At 41.2% G+C, this 20,892-nt stretch overlaps 1 protein-coding gene across 1 annotated transcript; it reads right to left on the reverse strand.

The window, feature by feature from the left end:
- Window positions 1-668: 668 nt before the first annotated feature.
- igsf8 (immunoglobulin superfamily, member 8) lies at window positions 669-15,087 on the reverse strand. Its single transcript, XM_085354711.1, has 8 exons — window positions 14,965-15,087; window positions 14,627-14,786; window positions 11,231-11,611; window positions 9,082-9,543; window positions 5,893-6,071; window positions 5,468-5,720; window positions 4,107-4,553; window positions 669-2,992 (listed from the first exon to the last, which is right to left on the reverse strand). The coding sequence occupies exons 2-8, from the start codon at window positions 14,679-14,681 to the stop codon at window positions 2,865-2,867; spliced, it is 1,905 nt and encodes a 634-aa protein (XP_085210837.1). The 5' UTR covers window positions 14,682-14,786; window positions 14,965-15,087; the 3' UTR covers window positions 669-2,864.
- Between the last annotated feature and the right edge of the window lie 5,805 nt (window positions 15,088-20,892).

Below are 20,892 nucleotides of genomic sequence, written 5' to 3' on the forward strand. Positions count from 1 at the left end.
TTGGATCCTTTCAGTACTCTTGCTTGTGTTTCGCGAGCAGGCCCTGCAGTGCAGGCTCATTGTGTGATGCTTGGTTTGCAACAGTGTTTATTCCATTAGTGCATGTTGAAAGAGCTTCCAGATAAATGCCAGAACATACTGTAGCACGAGAAGTAACTTTTTTTTTTTTACCTTACCCGCAATATTTTAAACCCCTGACAGGCTATGTGTTCAAAAATATTATTTTTAGTTCCAGTTTTAGTGTCTATTTTCTCCCTATAGTGCTCAACTTAGACCCATGTTACTACACTGCATGCAATTCTCTTTTTCTGTCATTAAATTATGAATTTCTCACAAGATACAAATTATGAAAACTCATTACTCATCACTAAAAATATGTAAATCCTGTAACAAACTTTAAAACAGTCTGCACTGCACAAGGCTTACACTAATCCTCTGCTTGCGTGGCAATGCAAAAACTGCACCAAGTACAAGAAATCTAATGGTTTTCATACTGTCGATGGAAAATATGCTCTACTAGCTCACTTTGTCAGAGAAATGTGATTATTTTCTTCTCTGCAGAATGTTGTCCAATAACTCGGATGGATCCAGTTGCATCCATTTCCAAGCTGTCTGCAGAAAACAGATGTTTGTTAAGCAGCAGAAAATAAAGCACAAGGTGACCCAGAGTGGTTTATTGGTCGTACCAACTGGCAGGTCTGCCAAAGCACCATAAGTAACAAATTGAGCAAAAGAAAAACAGCCTTCGTATATTTAAAAGGCAGTAAGACGCATTCAGGATCTGTGGTATTAAAGCAGAGTAGACAATCCAAACAAAACATAACACCTCCATCAAAGGGTTTAATACAACTGCCGACAAAAACACAACTGATACAGAAGTTCTGATACTCTGCACGCGATGCGCATCAGCGCTTACAGCTGGCGGTAATTCTCAGGGAACACAGATTGAAATGAATCGAGTGTGAGTCAAGCGACTGTCAAACACAGGGTGGGGGAAGGGCAGCAGGACACTGCAGCCATAAACAGGGATTAGAGAAGAACACGCAGATACTCACTTTCTCTCATTTGAAATACCAGCCAGCAAACGCTACACTGTGCTGCTAGGATGTGCACGTGCATGTGTGTGCGTGTGTGTGTGAGTGTAGCCGTGTGGTGGGCGGGTATGTGGGGGAACAAATCAGCTTTGAGCACTTGATCTGGAACAAAGTGGCTCAGGAAGCAAGCAGAGCTGTGATTTTATTCCCTGATGTTTGTGACCAACATTTATAATCAGGGTTTCAGGGAGATCTAGAGACTCCAACAAAGACAGAACGTCGAGATAAAGTGAGAAAGCAAAGCTCAGGGTAATCAAATTTAGAAATGTCAAACAACTAGTCATTTTAATGAGAGAGCCACAAGTATAACTAATGTTGCTTTCCTCTCCTTTTCGCTGAATATATATCTATCCTTAAATGATCGCACAGTACAGGCCCGCTTGCACGACCAAACTATTTTTTAAGTGTTACTTTCAACGGGAAGAGGAGGATCGATTTCACCCGTTTTAAGTGCGCAGACACTGTAAATCTTTGTGGGTTAGCAGCAACAGCTATAGTCATAATAAGTGTTGGCAGCAGGCATGTATGGCCTGAACCACACGATAACAATGATGACGGTTATAGTGAGTTTTTACTACACTGTCTCGTCATATGACTGCACTGCTTGGAAAAAGTTTTCACCTCAGGGATGAGACTCCTAAAAGACGTTACGCAACACAACAGTTTTCCTGTTACCCGCCATAACGCGGGGGTTATTTGTCACAGTATAGTTTTCTATCTCAGTCACTTAACAGGAGCTTAGGAGCCATTAATCCCACAAAAAGAAAGAAAAACAGCAACGAAATAACTTCAGCTGGAAGAAAATCAAGTAAAAACATTCCAGCCCTGCTTTTTCTCCAAGTGCTTTAAAAAAGCAGAGTAGTCTGCTGCACAGAATCTTAAAACACAGGTGCTTGCCAAATAAAAATGGTGCAACGGCACAATCTTAACGCATTAAGAAAATAAAACAGCTAAACTCCACAGAGTATTTACACATTTTGGCCCAGTGCATTGTGGGTATATCTTCTGTCTTCTCTTTGTCAAATCTATACAAATCTGTCAGCCTAAGAGAAAACTCAAGTATGAAGTACTCAGTTGGACAGCGTCAGAAAGTCCCCAGCCAGCAGCTTCCTTATTAAGTAACAGACAAAGACTTTGTTTACACGCAGAGCGCTGCTGGAACATCCCTGCTCGTATTAACTTTCCAGAGGCTAAACTGCTCCCATCAGCAATCCGATGACTGTCTGCGGCAGCGCCTTAACCATGCATGTACATTTAGACATTGTTAGCTTTTGTGTAAAAAGAAGAACATGCACTCTGAGGAAGGAATAACTGGAACAGTATCAAAAACAAATCCCGGAAACACAGAACGGTCTTTGTTGGTGGGGAACTTGCACCATGAGTCGATAGACAGTGACCTTAATACGCAGCATCACAGAAAGCATCTGATGAGTTAAGTAGCATGTGGTTCAATCCTGCTGTAACAATATGTTGGGGGCAAGTTGGCTCAAAAGAAATAACACGCTTGAGACTGCAGTGCAACTGTGGCGGCAGAAGCCTAGCGCACTGTGCCTATCAAGAAAATATGTTTCAGATATAAAAATACAAGAAAGTATAAAACTGAATTTTTTTGGCATTGATCGTTAAACATGTAGGTCAGAACACAGAAAGACAACCAACGAGGTGACGAAAGTCATTTTCTACTTCGTTTTTTTTTCTTCTTGAAGTTACTTTATGGGCCATTTCTTCCAAGACTTTGTGAACAATCAGATTACAGACGGCGCCGGACGCCTACTTTCGAGCGCGCTGCCTCGCCAGGCGCTTCATGAAGCAGCAAGTTACCGCTGCGATGATGACGATGCCGACAAACAAGGCTGAAGAGACGCCAACCACCAAAGGGATGAGGAGGAGGTCAGCAGCTGAGGAGAACAGGAAATGAGAGAGAGCAGTGCGGTGATATAATCTGATGTGGATGAATATTGGAGAGCTATGAAAAAAAATGAGCTTTATTTAAATCAAAACAAAAAGGTGGGTCGATGTTTTAGCCGACGTGGATAATATAAGAACATTAATCTCCTGCTTTGATTAATCAGATAATTGACATTTGAATAAAAGAGAAAGGAAAATCATTTCTAAAATGCCAAGTTAATGGACTGTGCCACTGAAACCACGCCGCTCTGGTGATTCAGTTAACAGCTGCATTAAGTCACAATGGCCTAAAAATGCTCTGGCAAACAGAAAAAGGTCCTCAACTAACCCAAAAATATCGTGCTTGTGCTTTTGACTAATATTCTATATCATTATACATAGTAAGACACCTGATTTGTCAAACAATACATGCACCAAAGATACAGTGAAGATTTTTTTCCCCCATCCAGCCACCTGCATATGTGCAGTAGCAGAGGATAAACATGCAGAAAGATTAATGTGTAATCTCCTCCAACTGGGATTCCTCTACCAGCACAGCAAGACCTCTATTTAAGCCCACGCTTGCTTTATTCTACATACACCACATATTTTTCCCTTAAACAAGGGTAGGTGGTTCAACCATTAGCTGAAATTAATTGTTGCTGTCAAGGATTCAGATCTTAGGTGTGTGTACAGCTTAAGATGTAAATACAGAGAAGCAAGCTCTGAGTTTGCTACGGAGATCAGGGAAAGTATCAAGGGTGAAATCAATCCAGACAAAAAGCCATCCTCTGGCCAACCTCCAGCTTGGAACCAAAGGTTTCCCATTTGACCCTTTCCTTGATTTTAGCTCAATCAGGAGCTGCTCAGCTCCCACCGTGCTCACTTTGGCCTGCACAATGAAGCAAGTTCAACATACACAGGTTAGCTATTCCTTATGGGGCTTCAATTACCCTTACAGTGGCAATCAGGCTACATGCACGTTTGCCTGTAAGATGCAGAGCTTACACATCAGAAAGGTAAAACTACAATTTGTTTCACAAAGTATGTAGTAATAAGACCCATAATACAGATTACTATTATTACATTATTAATATTAATTTAGATTATTAGATTAACACTTACCTCTGGCATATAAGTAAACATTGACTGCATTTGACTCTGCTTTGGCTCCTGTTCTGTACCAGCCTCCATGCGGGTCCTGTCCCCACGCCTCAGCATGACAGGCATACATGCCCTGATCATCCTTCGTTGCCATGTGAACCCTGAGTCTGTAGCTATTAACTGACAGGCGGTCGATGCTAATCTCGCTATGGTTGATGTAGATATTTGAAACACCGTTGTACATTAGGGAAGCTATCAGCTTGGGTTCTGGTGGAGCAGGAGGTTTTAGCATCACAGTGTCAGGTGCCTTCTTGATAACTGGTTCAGGGATTGCCCAGCGCAGCCAGTGCACCTGAACCTGGGCGGGACCTGTGGTGGTCACGGTGGTGTTGCAGATTAGCGTGACCGTGCTGCCTCTTTTCAGTAAAGGGCCACGAGGGAGCTGAGCCACGGCTGTAACCAGGACATCTGTGGAAGAAAGAGGAAAAACATTTTATAGAAGACAAACTAAGCAAAGTTAAAGAATGACTGTAGGAGCAGACGGAAGTTTAGCCAACATGCTGTTAAATAAAAAGAAAATCACACACAGCTGAAGAAAACCAAACTGGCTTATTAAAAGAATTTCAGTAAAAGTGATGCATATAGAATGAAATCTATAACACAGCAGAGAACTATGAATATTTTACAAATTTTAAAAATACATTAGAAACTTAGAGAGATATCAGTGAAGCTGGGAAAGAGATTTTAGTATACGGTTGCAGATTTCAACAGCAGAGTGCAGCCAAATGGCCCACATCCCAGAGCTCCAGGCCACCAAGACACTCAATAAATCTGCAAATTTAAATCATTTCTCCGTTTAAAACAATACAGCAGTTCCTGAAAAGTCAATATGATAAACAACAGAACGAACGAGACTAAAAGCCTTCACCCAGGGACGTGAATGCTTGTACCAAACTCCATGTCAGTCCGTGGTGACAAACAAGGATTAGAAATTTCAAAAGTGACCAAATTTGAAAAGTCAGTGAGACTACAGGAAATGACATGCAGCATTCATCCTGAATGTCTGGAGCAACGTGGAAACCCTGCTGCTAGCGTGGTTGCAAATATTGGATGTGATCGACCGGACATTAATCAGCCTTTTGAGCGAGTAATTGTGCAGTGAGTTCATAGCCAGCGAGAGGTACGGCATATGTCTGGCCTCCTGCGCGCTACACCGAGGCAGCTCCCACGCATGAACCACAGCAAGGGTTTCCAGTCCTGAGCAAACATCTGAAGCAGATTACCTCATAGCCTTCCCAGCACCGTCCACAGTTCATGTGTGACTATGGCTTAAACTGGAGCATTCCAGTAATCTCAGCCCATGTGTGACTGCAGAGTCTCACCTTTTGTCTTCAGGTTGACGGTGACTCCCTCCGACCGCTGGGTGAGTGTTGCGGGCACAGACTGTCCGGGGTTTCTTCTTCCGGCGTACACACTCACCACGCACCGATACACCCCTGAGTCGGCAGGCTGAGCTGAGAAGAGCTTCAGAGAGTACTTTCCCTCTGCTGCTTTCTCCATAGACCCGCCACTAGCTCTGCTGAGGTCATCCCCCCAGCTCACAATGCCATTCGGGGTCATCTGGGCCACCTCCACCTTAACAGATATCAAGATGCGCCAGGAGGGGTTAGACTAGAAACACCTGAAAATATTTCACATTTACCTGTCGATGGTTGAGAGGAACACATACGTACTTCATTTACATTTTGACTCAAACTTTGGTCTAAGAACGTTTGGTCTGAAAACGTTAACAGAATAACAAGATTACCTCGACTCCTCCGGCCCCGACTGAATCGCTGCTTGTGGATCCCCTTTTCATCCACTGAACCAGCAGGCCTGAGTTGACTTCAGGCGGCAGCCCCAAAATCTCACAGGTCAGGATGAGAGGGGAACCGATCTGCAGAGTAACCTCCCCTGTGGGCGAGGATGTTACACGCAGCGACTCGGCTGGAGAGAGGACGAGACAGAGTTTAAGTACCAGTAAATCTTCTTGGTGGATGGCTGCAAACAGCATTTAATCTGGACTACAACAGGAAAAATGTACTGCAGGTATCACCTCTGCTGAAAGGCTAGTGTAGCTTCTTTTGTACCGCACATATTTAATGGCCGGGACAAAATCGATATCACCTATCAAGTGTGTCAAAATAAAACAAGCAAAAAAAAGACTTAAACCTAACGTGACTACAACAGTACTTAAAAAATAAAATATTACAATACTAACAGTAACCACTTTAACAATACTTCCACCTGTGCAGGTAATAGAGTGTAAGGGTTGGATGAGTGTAGGCGCAGGCTGAGTTCATCTGCTGCTGTTTTTTTTTTAGGAGATTTGTTTGTGTGATTTATTTTGTTTATTTGAAACATGAAAACATATCAAATGTTGCCATGAAAAAAATAGTTTTTGATTTTGAATTTAATGGCAGCAACATGTCTCAAGAAAAGCTGGAAAAGTAAGTGCAACTAAGAAGAAGCAGCTGGAGAAACATTTTGTTAACTAATTAAGCTGATTGGCAACAAGTCAGTAACATGACTGGGTGTAAAAAGAGCATCTTAGAGGCAGAGTTTCTCAGAAGTAAAGATGGTCAGAGGGTCACAGATCTGCAGAAGATGCACTACATAATGTCATCATAAGATTAAAAGAATCCAGAGAAATCTCTGTGTGCAAAGCAAGAGGATGAAAATCATCAAATATTGGATGTCTGTGGTCTTTGGGCCCTCGGGCAGCACCAGATTAAAAACAGGCACGATTCTGTCCCCAGAAACACTTCCATGAATCGCTGTCTGTGAACACAGCTCACTGTGCCATCCACACATGCAGGTTAAAACTATCCATCTCTGATGGTATGGAAGTGCATTATGGACCCATCAATGCTGAAGGGTATACACAGCTTTTACAGCAACGTGTTCTCCCATCCAGATGGGAGGGCCTTCAATACTGACCTCCTCCAGCTATTACAACAGTATGGGTGGGAAATGGCCTGGCTGCAGTCCACACCTCTCATCGACTGAAAAGTCCAGCAGCTGCTCTGCTCAGTTCAAACATTCAATTTGTTTTCTATGTTCAACTGTGAATAAAATATCTTAGTGAGGTTTTCGAATTGGTCTATATTATTTTTATTTACATTTTACACAGCGTCACAACCTTTGGGGAACCTGGGGCTGTATATAGATGCTGTATCAACGGTGGCAAATGTAGCATTGTGAAAACACTGGTTGATTTTAAGTACTGGAGAACAAAACACCACTATGAAAGTTCCCTTTCTCGTGTTTGAAGTATTTCTTGGTTAACTAGTGATCCCAGAGCCCCATTGTGCAAGCTTTTCTCCAATCCTATCACTGGTCATAAGATGAGGATCTAGCATGTGTTTGCAAGACGTCATTTTATATCTCGCAATCAAAATTGCGAGATTTTTGCGAGTGTGTGCTGGGTTGGTGTGGGTGGGGCCAGCTCACGAACCCATAAATCGCCTGCTGCCGCACTTTTTGTTCCGTTCTTAAATACTGTCCAACACTGTATCGTGTACATATGCATGAAAGAAAAGTGGGTATTTATGTGCACGTACATAAGCCACTGTCACACAGTATTTATTGTAACATTTTAAATAATCTACTGCACTCAACAACTGAAACAATTAAGAGCCTTTAACTGAAATAGCGCAGTACAAAACATGTGAGTATAAGCCGCTTGTGTGTGCAAAGCCTCTTCTAACCACAAAACTTCTCTACACTAACGATGCTTCTCAATAATAGACATCCATGTCAACAAAAGGAGATGCGTCAGCCTATTGTATTAGTTAGACAATAGAGGCCAGAACACACAAAACCAAATGGCGCTCGTCAGTGAGTGCCAGTGTAACAAATAAACAATGCATGCATTGATGAGCTCTGATGAGCTTTAACTCAACCAATTATTTTTCCTGAAGAAACACAATGTGACCCATTTTTTTAAAAGGAGCAAAAAATATTCTCCATATTTTTCTATTAGAAAACTTACAAAACATGCATCATTGCAGCGCATTAGAGATGTGCTCGAGGGAGGACCGACAGACACACCTGTGCTCTTTTTCAAGGAATCCAGCCCAGAAAAGCCAATGTGAGAACAAGAGATTACTTAATCCTCTTAATCTACAAAAGCGCCTCAGAATTTAAAATGAGCCAAACAGCAAAGCGACAGGCAGTTATTCATCTGCCCAGACAGCCTTCTATTAACCTTTTAAATCCACCTGAAAAATCAACAAGATGAATGAGTTAGGCTGAAAAATGCAAAAACTAAAAAAAAAGAAATGGCCAAATGTAAGAATTGCTTACCTTCTCGATCTTGCAATATGACAATAAAAGCTATTAAAATACTGATTCGAAGATATTCTTCACTGGCCAGAAAGTAATGGGATAATGGATTACTCAAAAGTCTTCAGTTACAGCCGTAATTATTGGAATCCATTGTCCCAGGAAAAAGCTAAACTGTGAGATTGTTGCAAACAGTGCAACAAACTGCATACAAATGTGCATCCTGCTATTTAATCAGCTGCTTATCCAGCTAGTCAGCAAACTAATCACCCAGCAAACTAGACATCCAGTGAATAACTAAGACAAACACCCAGAGCCTGGGAGCTGGACAGGGTCCAGTTTACCCAAAGGCCCTGCAAGCCCAGGCTGACTGACACCACTTCCATGGCAACAACAAAAACACAATCAAGAGGCTCAAACTTACCAGCAGAAACACGACTTTGTCTTATTCCTCCTGCTTTGCTTTTATTCTCCAGTTTGTTCTGCAGTGTAATTTATGATTAAATAAACAACCTGCTGTGCGGTTTTATTACCAGCTTTACAGCTTCTGTTGTTTCAACAACGAGCTGCAGTTCAATAGGTTTGTTGCGACCTTGGGACTTGCCACAGGCTATCACAGCTTTGTCAAACGGCAGCACAGCTACTGGGGCAGTTTCTGAGTTACACTGACCTAGTTGCTGAACGGTCAAGTTGCCAATATCCAGCGTCCTCTGTGCGATCTTCTGCCACGATCGATTGGGGTCCAGAATCCACTGTGAGGCCTCGCAGAAATACGAGCCGCTGTCATCTGGCTGCACCGCTGTCATCTTCATCACGTACACACCCTGCCCGCCCTCGCCGTTTCTTTTCTCCAGCGTGATCTCCCCGTCATCGTAGCGTTTCTTGTAGAAACGTCCGGGAATGACCCCGAGAAGCTTGTCAATGGAGATAATCTCTCTGACGGTGCTGACCTCTTCTCCGGCCCCACTGGGCGATCCCTCTGCACCACCACGCTTCCCAAATGTGATGGACAGATGGGTGAGCTGCTCTGATTGGATGCTGGCCGAGCACGTCAGGGTTAACGAAGCCCCCTCTGACACAGGTTGGCCGGTGAGTGAGCGCGAATAGCTGATCTGAAGCGTGTCAGGGATCACTGTGGGTGTACAGAGACAGACAATCATATTACACAGAGCACTGCAGGAGACATATGGGAGGAGAAAATATGTCAAATTCAATTTCTAATGCCTGTGTAGTGTTTAGATGCATCTATGTTTAGAGCAATAAAGTGAATCATGAAATGTATCTGCTAAGAGTGACTCCAGGCCTTTTACCTCCACCTTGGCTTTGGGCACTTGGTTTGCCAAAGGAAGAGAGGATTAGTGAGCTATTGCTAAGATAGTCTGCTGCAAAACTAACAGGTGGCAAACTCAGTAGAACACGAGGAAGATGACTCATAAAAAAAATAACTGAATGGAGTAAAATAACCCAAATTACTTTGGTAGATAAATCATGGTATAAGTGCAAAGAATTCAGGGAGAAATAGAAACAGAAAAGAAAAAGACAAACTCCAGATGGTGAGAAGAAAGAATTACTTAGGATTCCTAAAGTTGCACTTAATCACTAAACATGACATCCTCTCTGCTGGAGTAGCACCGAGCAGCCGATGCAAGCTTCTCATACAGTTTGTTCTCCACTTCTGAAGACATCACAGCTAAACTATGACTGGCATAAATTCAACAGTTCTACTCACTGATATAAGTTCAACACCAAAACTAGTCTTTCTTTAGAGAACAGCAGACAGAAACGTGTTTTCTACAAACTAAGAACACTTTCTCTGAACAATATATACCCACATTTTTAATCTATCTAATTAAACTTTATTAAATAAGGTTTAAATCTGCAATTGCTGACATTTCCAGTTGTGTCCAGTTCAGTCTCAAGCCCCGACTTTTTAAAACAGTTTTTCCCTAAAATGATGAGACGCTGTCCCGTTAAGGGTTAAGCCATTTTATTCACGCGCAACGTTTTCATGTTTCATTTATCTATTTATGTTTTGTTTTTGATGACTTTTTAACTCAAAGACATCAGACTGTGTCTGTCCTTTGAACGATTGTGGTTTGGGAACTATAAATGGATAAATATTCAGCTGTAATACATTTACAAATGATTAAACTCCTGGTCAAAACTCCACTACATTTACAAAAAGCTGCAATTCAATCACAGTCCACACAGCCAAGACATGAAGGTTGTCAGCATCAAATTCCACCGTCTTGGTCGCATCCACAGACGTGTGGATGTGCTGAGTGGGGTTTTCCCTCAGTAAAAGACATTTTTCCAAGCGTAGTTTCGAGAGATATTTGCAGACTGTGAAGTTGCGACAAACACTGGAAATATTGGAAAGTTCAGTTGTTAATGATTCCCTGCTTGGATTCTTTTCATGTGCTGCATCACAAAGGTTTCACTTTCTATAGACTTCATGACTTCCTGGTTTCGGGAACCAGACCAGGCCTGGATATGTTCATATTCTTTATACAAACATAATAAAATTGCATGGAAAGGCGGAAAGGAAAGAATGAACTGATCTACAATGCATGACTCATCTTATTCCTGTGGACCAAAAACCTCCAGTGTTGCCCAAAATTATTGCCACTGTAAACTTTTGTGGCTACACCAACAACATGGGCAAGTATAAGCCTAACAAATGCAGTGTGTGTGACATCTCTGATAGGAAACAATGAGCTTTGGGACAGACATTTGTTGACAGTGACAGGAGTATATCAGGTATAATAACGGCAGCTTTTTATATACCTGTAAGAACTTTGAGTCAGCTCATGTCTTACCTTTGATAGCTACTGTGGCACTGTAGTTCCCTTGATAGGAGCTGTCTGTGCTGGGAGTATAGCACTCATATTTCCCTTGGTCATCAGGCCGGAGCCTTTGGATGATCAGCCGGACCTTGTCCCCTGAATCCCGCTCCACTCTTACCTCCCCACTCGTCACACGTGCCTGGAACGGGGCGTAAGGGAAACCCTTGTCCCTGGTGGACACGACTCCCATCTGCCTTCCGGCAGCATCGTCCCTAAACAAAAACCACTCAAAGTCTTGTGTACGTGAGCCTTCATATCCTGACACAGCACAGGGCAGGGAGAGAGGGAAGCCAGCGACACGGTAGAGGGGTCCAGCAGGGACAGCAACATGACGGCACAGAGCATGCTGGAGCACTGGAAAAGAAAAACACAACAGAATGGGGAAAAATGGCACATCTGGTGAGTGTGAAAGACCGGAAACAGAAACGGTGTCAAACCGTCGTGGCGTGTTTGGTACATGGACTCAGTGATCGATATCCTGAGCTGATGGCTGGCTAACAGCGAATCAATACTTTAAACAGCTGCAGAGAAGAAACACTCGTGCTGGCGCTCTGGGTGAGCTTCCTCAAAACAGAAAAACATGCTCAACAAATAAAATAATCTCAGTGAGCTCCTTAATATTGTTAGGCCATAGTATTATACACAGAGATTTCTACATTCACAGTAAATTTGATAGTGGCTGTATTATATTTATGGTTTGTAAGTATAAAGAATGGAATGGATATTAGAAAAATCTGAAATGAAACATGCAAGGTCAAAGAAACGGGTCATGATGCATAAAACAGCTGCAACTCTACTTTCTATCAATCAACTAACAACAAACACATATTTGAGCATTTCATTTCCAAATACAGTGACAGAAATATGATTATATGTGATGAATATAACACCCTGGACAGGTTGCTAGTCTGTCACACCTATGGCCGATTTACCCAACCCCACTAACCCCACTGCATTCCATGTCTTTGGACTTTAAGAGGAAGTCGGAGAGAACGTGCCAACTCCACACAGAAGGCCAGATGCTGGAATCAAACCCAAGACCTTCTTACTGTGTGTGCTAACGCCGCAACACCAGACTCTGATCTGCAGAACTGACCTTTATCTTCTTCAAATAAAAACTGGGTAATTGGCTTTCATGCTTAGTAGTTCTGCAATTGGGACTAACTTCTGCCTATTACAGGGATCAACTGTAAGTACTGTATTTGCAAAACAGTGCTGTTGTCAAGGTGCGCAAGCAAATTTTTTGAGAGTAAATCAAAGGCATTTAGCAAATGGCGAAGGAATAAGCTAAAGCTGGAATTGTAAACTAGAAGTCACAGTGAAATTGAGGGAGGACACCTTACTCAAGGCTAAAGTAAACCTAAAAATGAGTAAAGCTCCTTCCACGTCATCCTTGAGTGCCCGAGGAGTGACAGCTGCCAGCTTCAGGGTTGCAGTATCACTGTATTTCTGAGTCTCTGGGTCTGGCTTCCCATAAATTCCCAGAACCACAATGAAACGGGGTTAAACACAAACTCTTTTTTTTTAAGACACATGCCCTGAAACTTGTCACACGATGACCTTTATCTCTTATTTTTGGTACTTTCCAAAATATTAATTACTGACACAGAGTCTAATTTTGAGATGAGATAACGCTGCTGATTTTAACACGAACTTTCACACAAAATACAGTTAGTTGATGACAAATGTAGGTTGCAAATAAATGTTTCATTAAACAAAGTTTTGCTTGCTTTTAGAATGAGACACCAGCTGGTAAGTCTCACACTATCTACACAAATGTCATGTGAGTTAATTACACAAATGCAGGTTTCAAACAGTAGCAGGATCCATGCACGGGCCTCCAAAGCAGCACGGAGCTCCACATTGCAGAACATTTTAGCCCCTATATGAAACATAACTCACTGGTTTTGGAGTGACATTTGCCAGTTGTTGACAACTTGTTAGACAGATAATCAATTCATCAAAATTTCATTAGTAGCTTGCTGAGACATTGATTGTTGCAGACAGCCACCGGAAAGATAACATAACTTTTTTTTTTTTGAGGAACAATAATTCAGGTTCAGAACATTTTAAACCAAGAAAAGAAATACAAAAACAGAGGTGATAAGCACCTTTACTATTCAGTAAACAAGTTCATTTTTCATTTGGTGCCTAAAAGCCAAAGAGAATCAGCATCATCAGAAAATCCAAATGTGATGCAACCAAAAACACACCCACACAGTGACACTGAACAAAAGCTCCCCGACAGCTAACACAGCCTCTTGACTCACTGAAACTGAATGATGACTACCTGAACAACTAGAAATACGAGACAAGTGCGTTCGGGCACTTTTGGTCTGTGTGCGCTCGCGAGTGTCCAAAAACAAGCCGTGCCTTCTCACAGAGCTACACTCCAGTACAACACGCCCACAGATAATGACATGGGAGACTAGAGAGACTAGAGGCTTAAGCGGATCAAGTCCTAATTAACAATGGGCTCGGGCTGATAGGACTGGGGGGACTCCGCAGCTTGTCATGATGCTCAGTACTGTCTGGATTACTGTCTGCGCAACAACGGGGCCCCTGAGTTTCTAATCAAGACCCCCACATAGAAACGCATGTTAAAACACAAACCTGTGACTAATACGGATCTCTCCCAGAGGCAGCCTGCCCGTCCAGTTTTTAAATGTGATAATTGGACTTATGACTAATGTGATGGAGATAAAAACTGTGTCATCCATATGCTGTTCTCCCTCTGTGGTCAAACTGTACAACTGACGTATAAATCTAAAAGCATTTGCAGTTTATTTCCCCAATGCACATCCAATGAGTCATTACTTTAAGTATCACAAATTTGTCTGATACTTTTATAAAACAATATCTCTGCAAGAAACACCTCAACTACAACGCTTCCGTGTTAAAATAGTGCATCTTAAATTTCACAAGGAACAGTAGTATGTCCACAGGAAGGACAGAAACCATAGAAACTCGCAGTTACACAAATCTCCAGCAACTACTGAGCATTACTATGGAGTATATACCGTAAAATATTATTATATAGTCATTATTTCCGTCTCCTACTCAACTCAACCTTTCCTAAGGACTTCCTGGAAGCCACACCCGCACACCCTAAGAGTTCTGTCTCATAGTAGACTTTCCTGGTATGTTTTTTTCTGCATTTGAACTTCAGGTATGAGGAGGAAAAGGATTTCCAGCGCTTAGGAATGTTTCAAAGATAAAGCAAACTAACAAGAACATGGTGAACCAAATCATGAAAATTAAGCCACCTGCTGTAAAGAATATGCAAATAAACAGTGTATTCGGTCACCGTGCAATCACGCAAATGTACCACCATGTGACAGATGGTCAGAGAGGTACGGATGAACTCACCCCAGTGCAGAAACAAGAAAAACGCCGCTTTCATCGAAGCCATCATGGTCCTCATCTCCCCCCCTGATGTCCAGATGGATTACGTAGAGTCAGAATTCCCTCTCCGTGTTCCTCTGCTCGTTTAACGCCGATCATAATTCATCACCGCCGCCGAGACCAGCTGTGATCGCAGTATTTGCGAGAGGAAGGAAAAACAAATGGGAATGCATAACAATGTAGCGATACACTGATTACACACACGCACACGCAGACACATGCGCAGGGGAGAGTCACCGCCGTCACCTAAGAACAAGCCCGAAGGATATTAGTGCATATATAAATATGCAAAACGTGATTACCTTTTCTTCGTGCACCGCCACATCTCCATCAACAAGCCGTCTGCTCCATAATATGTCGGCCGCTTTCAGATTATACCGCCTCAAAAAACATGCAGACCAGTCCAGGCGCGGAGTGGCTGGCATCACGGGTGGGGAGGGGGGAGGCTGGTGTGTGTGAGCGTCTGTGTTTGTAACAAAGGGGGAGGAGCATGCATGGAACAGAGGCGAGCTGGTGTCATTGGTCAAGAAGGTGACGGTGACATTTTGAACCAATGATAACAAAGGGTGCAGAAAAGGCGGTGAGACGAGGCACTACCACAAGGTGGCGCCAGATGAAAACACTAACAGTCCGACTGCTGGAAAGTTCAGGTGGGTCAATAATGCCTTACAAACTAGAGAAGTGCGGCTATTAAGAATAAAAGAAAGTGTTCGTTATAAACAGGAAGTCACAATGAAAAAATAAACCAATGACTGTAGAAAACAAGAAAACGTCTTTACATTTTTACTGAAATGACAAAACAGAAAGATTTTATTCTGAATGTTTTTTGTTTTGTGAAACAAAACATTCAGAATAAAGCTGCAAACACAGAAAACAGTCAGACTCCTGTCTTCTTTATTTAGTTGTTATTTCCAGCAGGGTAATTAAAGCTGGATAAGATAAGCCTAGGTTATTACCCAGTGCATCTTAAAGGTTTAGTTGTTAATTAGTGGAGCAGTTGAGCAGTATTTATAATTTTCTATTGGACATATTGTTCACTGTCTCCATATTAACATGTTTGTTCCAAAATGTTTGTGCACTGTTCATTCAGTTCATTATCAACACTGCATTTTTAGCACTATCAATACAAAGAAGAGCTATTTTCATGTGTTTCTGCATGGTAACTATGTTAGACCTAATCCATATTTTATTAAAGCATGCCCATCAGACTGCACTGTTCCAGTTTTTGTATTTATTTTTAAGGTTGCCATGCATAAATATTACAGAATAATCATAAGTGCTAGAGAATTTTATTAACTTTATGAAAAGGCGTGTAGCGTACAGCAGCCTTTTGTTTTTTCATGCACATTTTTATGCATCATTTGGACTTGTTTTATATCTGAAAATGTGCACTAATGCACATGGGAAATATTAAAAAAAACAATCAGTCATCTTTATTGGAAGGATTGCTGGTACATTTCTTTTTCAGGAGGCTAAACATGGTGTGTGCAGTGCTCTATAAGCTTGTTATTTAAATAAATGTATAACCACCTACACAGAATGCATTTAAAGCAGTTCACTACATGATTCCTACAGTATAGATTGCTAGACCACTCTTCCCTATGTCAATAGCTGTAGACATATGATACCTGCATGTGACACCAGCATAGGGTGTTATTTTAAGAATGGCATCAATGCTTGTAGCAAATACATTTGTTTTGCAGCAGAATAAAACATTCTGTGAAAGATTAAAAAAAAAAAAAAAAGGATCCTAAAATGGCTTGAACAACATGATTGATGCCCATTAGAACCGTTGATAAATGGTAGATTACAATATTTCAAGCTAACCTTTGTTTTTGGTTTTCAGTATCAGGGTAGCTTCACTCTCAGGCATTCACCAGATTTAAATGGAAGGGAACTCTTTGTGCTCTTTAATATCGATGAGTGCATCACATCAAACAGAGAAGGAAATGAAGAGAGATGTCTGAGAAGAGAAGAAGAAAGAAAAGAATTATCTTAGGCAAATGGTACAAAACCCTTTCCAAGCCGATGATGCTTGGAAAGGGTCTTGTACCATTTGCCATCATGGCTTATATCATTAGGAAGTTTAAGAAGTTCAGACCATGACCAAACTAACTGGGCATAGAAGCAACACAAAAAATGACCACGGATTGGACACAAAGACAGATGGAGTTTTCATAAACTCGAGGCAAAATGCTTTTCCTTGGACAGATGAATGAAAGTCTTAGTTACAGGTCATGACTCCTCCGAGTGGATAAAGACCCTAATCATACATCTACAAGCATCCAAGAATGAAATGGCCCGCCATGAGCCCTGATCTTAATCCAGTTGAAAATCAAAGGAAAGAAATTTGTAGTTGGGCCAATGTATCCATCAAAGTCTTTGAAAAAACTGAACTGAAAATTGTAGAAGTCTCAGTAAAAATGTTGTATCCCACAACAAAAGAAAGGTCATTTTAAACTGGCTGGATTTACAAAGAGGGGACACTAATTCATCTGTCAAAATAACTCCCATTTTTTTCAAGAGTAGGTGTAAATTTTATTTTACTATTTCATATTTTATGATTTCTCTGCTACTTTTCATGCCTACCAGAACCTGACAGTTAACCTTCACCCTCAGCTACTTGCACAGGATTGTGTTTGTGCATTTTGTGTGCAAATAAGGATTCTATAGTGCATGTGCAAATCCATGATATTCATTGTGACACTGCAAAGTTGCTTACATTTATGATGTTGAGCAGTTTTATGCAACCACAAGATGGTGACACTGAGTTAACATATAGGCCTTCAAACATCCAGATCGTGTGTATGGATCACACAGCAAATAAGAGGTAAAAGAAATGTTTTATTTTTAAATATACATATTATTAATTAACACATTGACAGACAGGCTATTTTTCAGTGTTACTATTAGACAGTTAATACTGTTTAATGTGTAATAATAATTCTTGTACCTGATATCTGACAATTCTTGTTTGCTCCAAAACTTGAATCTTCCATAAATGAGGCTTTGGCAGAAAACATTTTACAAGCTGACAGTGATGTAAAACAGCCATTAAACCCAGAAAACATTTCTGTGGCCTGCAAAAGCAGCGGTCCTACTTTCCCACATTCTCTGCCTCTTCCTTCTATTTCCCTCAAAGGAACGACAATAAATGAGTGTAATGAGTTATTATTACTATTACTACAGTTACTGTTTGTCCACAGTTGAAGTGGACTCTTGAGAAATGCTACAGCCAAGAGCAGAAAACTAAAAAAGTTGCAGCTGAACGGGGGCAGGATAATGTCCCAAACAATTATTTGTGGAAGGTTCATTAGCAGACAAAGCCAATCAGATAATCTATCCGCAGAAGAGCATTTGTGGCATGAGATCACTCGTTACTTCCTTTCCTCACTATATGGAAACATGGATGACTTTACAGTGTGGCTCAGCAGCAAGAGAGGGGAAAGCATTAGGGTATTCTAGGTTAACAAGGCGGCAAGCAGGATGTGCAGACTTCAGCAGGAGCCTACACCAGCTCTGAGGGATGGCACTCATGCAGAGTAAACTTCCTCAGTCTTATGCCTTCCAATGTACTGCAGTTTTAACCAATCTGGACAGTTAGAGGGTGATGTAGTGTGAGTCACTTCCAACAAAATCAACCTCTTAGAGCTGCACTGATGTGCACTGTGTTTGCTGAACGTATGTGAGTGTATTATTTTTGACAGGCGAATCCTAAAATCCTGAAGTCTCTGCAATTAAAGTTTGATTTCTATCATTGTTAAAATTCATTTTCATAACCAAACTGACTGCTAATGTTTATCACACGCCAAGTATCTGCTTTATGCTGCTGGACGGTGGTGGATAGCGACTACATACATTCATTCTGTGCTGTTTGCTTTCAGGTGCTTGTACTGTCTTGTTTGACAGTTACTAATAACTTTACATGCTGATATTTTAAAAACGTAAAAAAAATATATATATATTGTACTTACCAATTTGTTGAAATCATAATCATAATTTTCTCGCTATTATTGGAGGGTCTTTATCTTACAGTGTAAAGTGCCTTGAGGTGACTGTTGTGATTTGGTGCTGTATAAATAAAATTGAACTGAACTGAATAATAAAAAATTTCCTCACTTCAGACATCTGTGAGATGAAAAAAATGTTACTTACAAAGTAGAGCAACATTAAGAATAATCCAGTTCTATTCATTTGTATTATAAACAGTGCATTTATTTTCTTTTTGGCATGTTTAAGTAAAACTTTGAACGTTCAGCAGCAGAACCAGACAAAAAACATTAGATGTATCAGTACCTATATAACTTTCATTTTGAGATGTCTGTCACCTGACAGATAGAAGCACAATAGTCACACAATTTTACTTATTTTAACATCTCTGAGTGAAAAGTCTCTCCCCTGTTAGTTTTTGATAGCGAACAGGAAGTGTGTACACAGTTTTTTGGGGGTTAGCCATTAGTCGCTCTTGGAAATTAGGTTCACGTGAGCGAACTGGTGGCTCTAAAAACCACGATGAACTAATGCAACGGTATCCTTGTAGGTTCATCATAGTTTTCACACTTGAAACAACTGTATCTACCATTATTGTTAAATACACTAACATAAATTGGAGCTTTATTAAAACATAAATTCTTTTTCCACAACAGAGCGTAAGTTTGCTTCGGAGTTATTACATCTTCTTTCTGCTTGCCATACCCCTCCTTCTTCTCACCTTTGTCTTTGTGCACTCACTCCCACTCTGTCTCTTTTAAGGCCACTATAGACTAAACTGTGACCTAGTGGAGACTGTCTCTAATTACTTTGTGCTACAGTCACTACACCCCTGTCATCGCACAGACCTCACCGTGACTGTAGAGAGAATCCTTTCGCTGTGTGTGGCATTGCTTCGTGCCGTGTCCATAGATAGTTAGTTGTCTTTTGTTGACCCTGCTAGAAATGAGCTAGACAGTGAAAGTTTCTGTTACTCAATGTTTGTGTTTTTTTTTTCCACATTTACATCCTTTAACCATTCCTCAAGTCAACCAAATAGTTTCTGAGTTTGACTCGGTTTAATCGCTTCCTTAGTTTATTTCTCTCACATACAGATACACAAACACAACCACCTACTGTATAGGTCATTCTTCCATAAGCTAAGCAGATGTGCACATGAAGTATATATATATAAATATATATATATACTGTATATGCTCCAAAACGTCTTCATCCTTGTCAGCAGTTTTATCACCATGCTGTTTCAGGCTACACTATACTGAGGACACACAGTCAGTGTTGGAAGGACCACTGCTAGACCAAACAAAGAAAGGGGGCAAAAACATGTACAAGTACAGTTAATTTACCACTGACAGGATATTAATAACTTTCCCTCAGAGGGCCTTTGGTTTCCTAGGTTTCCTCTCTTTATTACAGAATGCAACAACAGTGTTTAGTTAAGCATTTGACCGCATCATTTGACTTCTTTGGGTCACTGTCTTGGACTGGAAAAGTGTGAAGCTGAGAGTCAGTTTTTCTTGGAAACAGACGTGACAGTTTTTCAAATGTCTCTTAAAAGAGATGTAAAAAGAAAAAAAAACCCTTTGAGAACATATACTGTTTATGGCATATATGAAAGACTCCATGAGGGAAAAACCAGATGTCAGGTTCTACCCTCATGAGCTGTGTTTTTACAGTTTTATGTTCAGCTACGTGTTTAACATCTAAACCCAAAAAGGATTTGAGGAGGAGCTTCAGTGTTCATTGACCACCAGAGCTTCATTTATTCCTGAAACATTTAATGAAAAATTGCACGATGTATTCTCTGTGTGTGTGTGTGTGTGAGTGTAGAAAGAAGACCTAGTTGGCAGCGATGTAGTATAAAATGTTAGAAGTGGTCTCCCATGGTGTAATTGGCATGGACTGGAGGATAGTTTTAGCTGGATGCCACGCCACAGACAGGCAGGGCCTGCAGATAGACAAACAAAAAATCTAATGGGCAATTAGATGGACCTGGACAGAAAGCAAGACGCACGGGTGGAGAGGAGAGGAGAGATGGAAGGCCAAGAGTAGGCCAAAAGAGGAGAGGGGAGGTCTGCAAGGGGGGAATTGAAAACATGTGCTGTGGTCTGACTGCTGGTCTTCCCCCCTCTGCCTCATCCAGACAACCACACACAACAAAGACAAGAGATCGGCCAAAAATGGTGTGAGGCTGAGTGCGAAGGTGATGATACATGAGCAGTGACTAGTAGTTTTCTATG

The sequence above is a fragment of the Diplotaxodon limnothrissa genome, linkage group LG5 (genome assembly GCF_057381915.1).
Source record: "Diplotaxodon limnothrissa isolate DT_005_m linkage group LG5, D_limnothrissa_male_GT1.1, whole genome shotgun sequence".
Taxonomy (NCBI): Eukaryota; Metazoa; Chordata; class Actinopteri; order Cichliformes; family Cichlidae; genus Diplotaxodon; species Diplotaxodon limnothrissa.

Bases quoted from the DNA above. Each gene is read 5' to 3' on its own strand.
- igsf8 (XM_085354711.1), bottom strand. From the start codon at position 14,681: ATGAGGACCATGATGGCTTCGATGAAAGCGGCGTTTTTCTTGTTTCTG. The intron at 11,612-14,626 runs GTGAGTTCATCC...TTTCTTTTCCAG, and splicing joins TTTCTTGTTTCTGCACTGGG to TGCTCCAGCATGCTCTGTGC. The intron at 5,721-5,892 runs GTAATCTTGTTA...ATATCTGTTAAG, and splicing joins TCGGGGCCGGAGGAGTCGAG to GTGGAGGTGGCCCAGATGAC.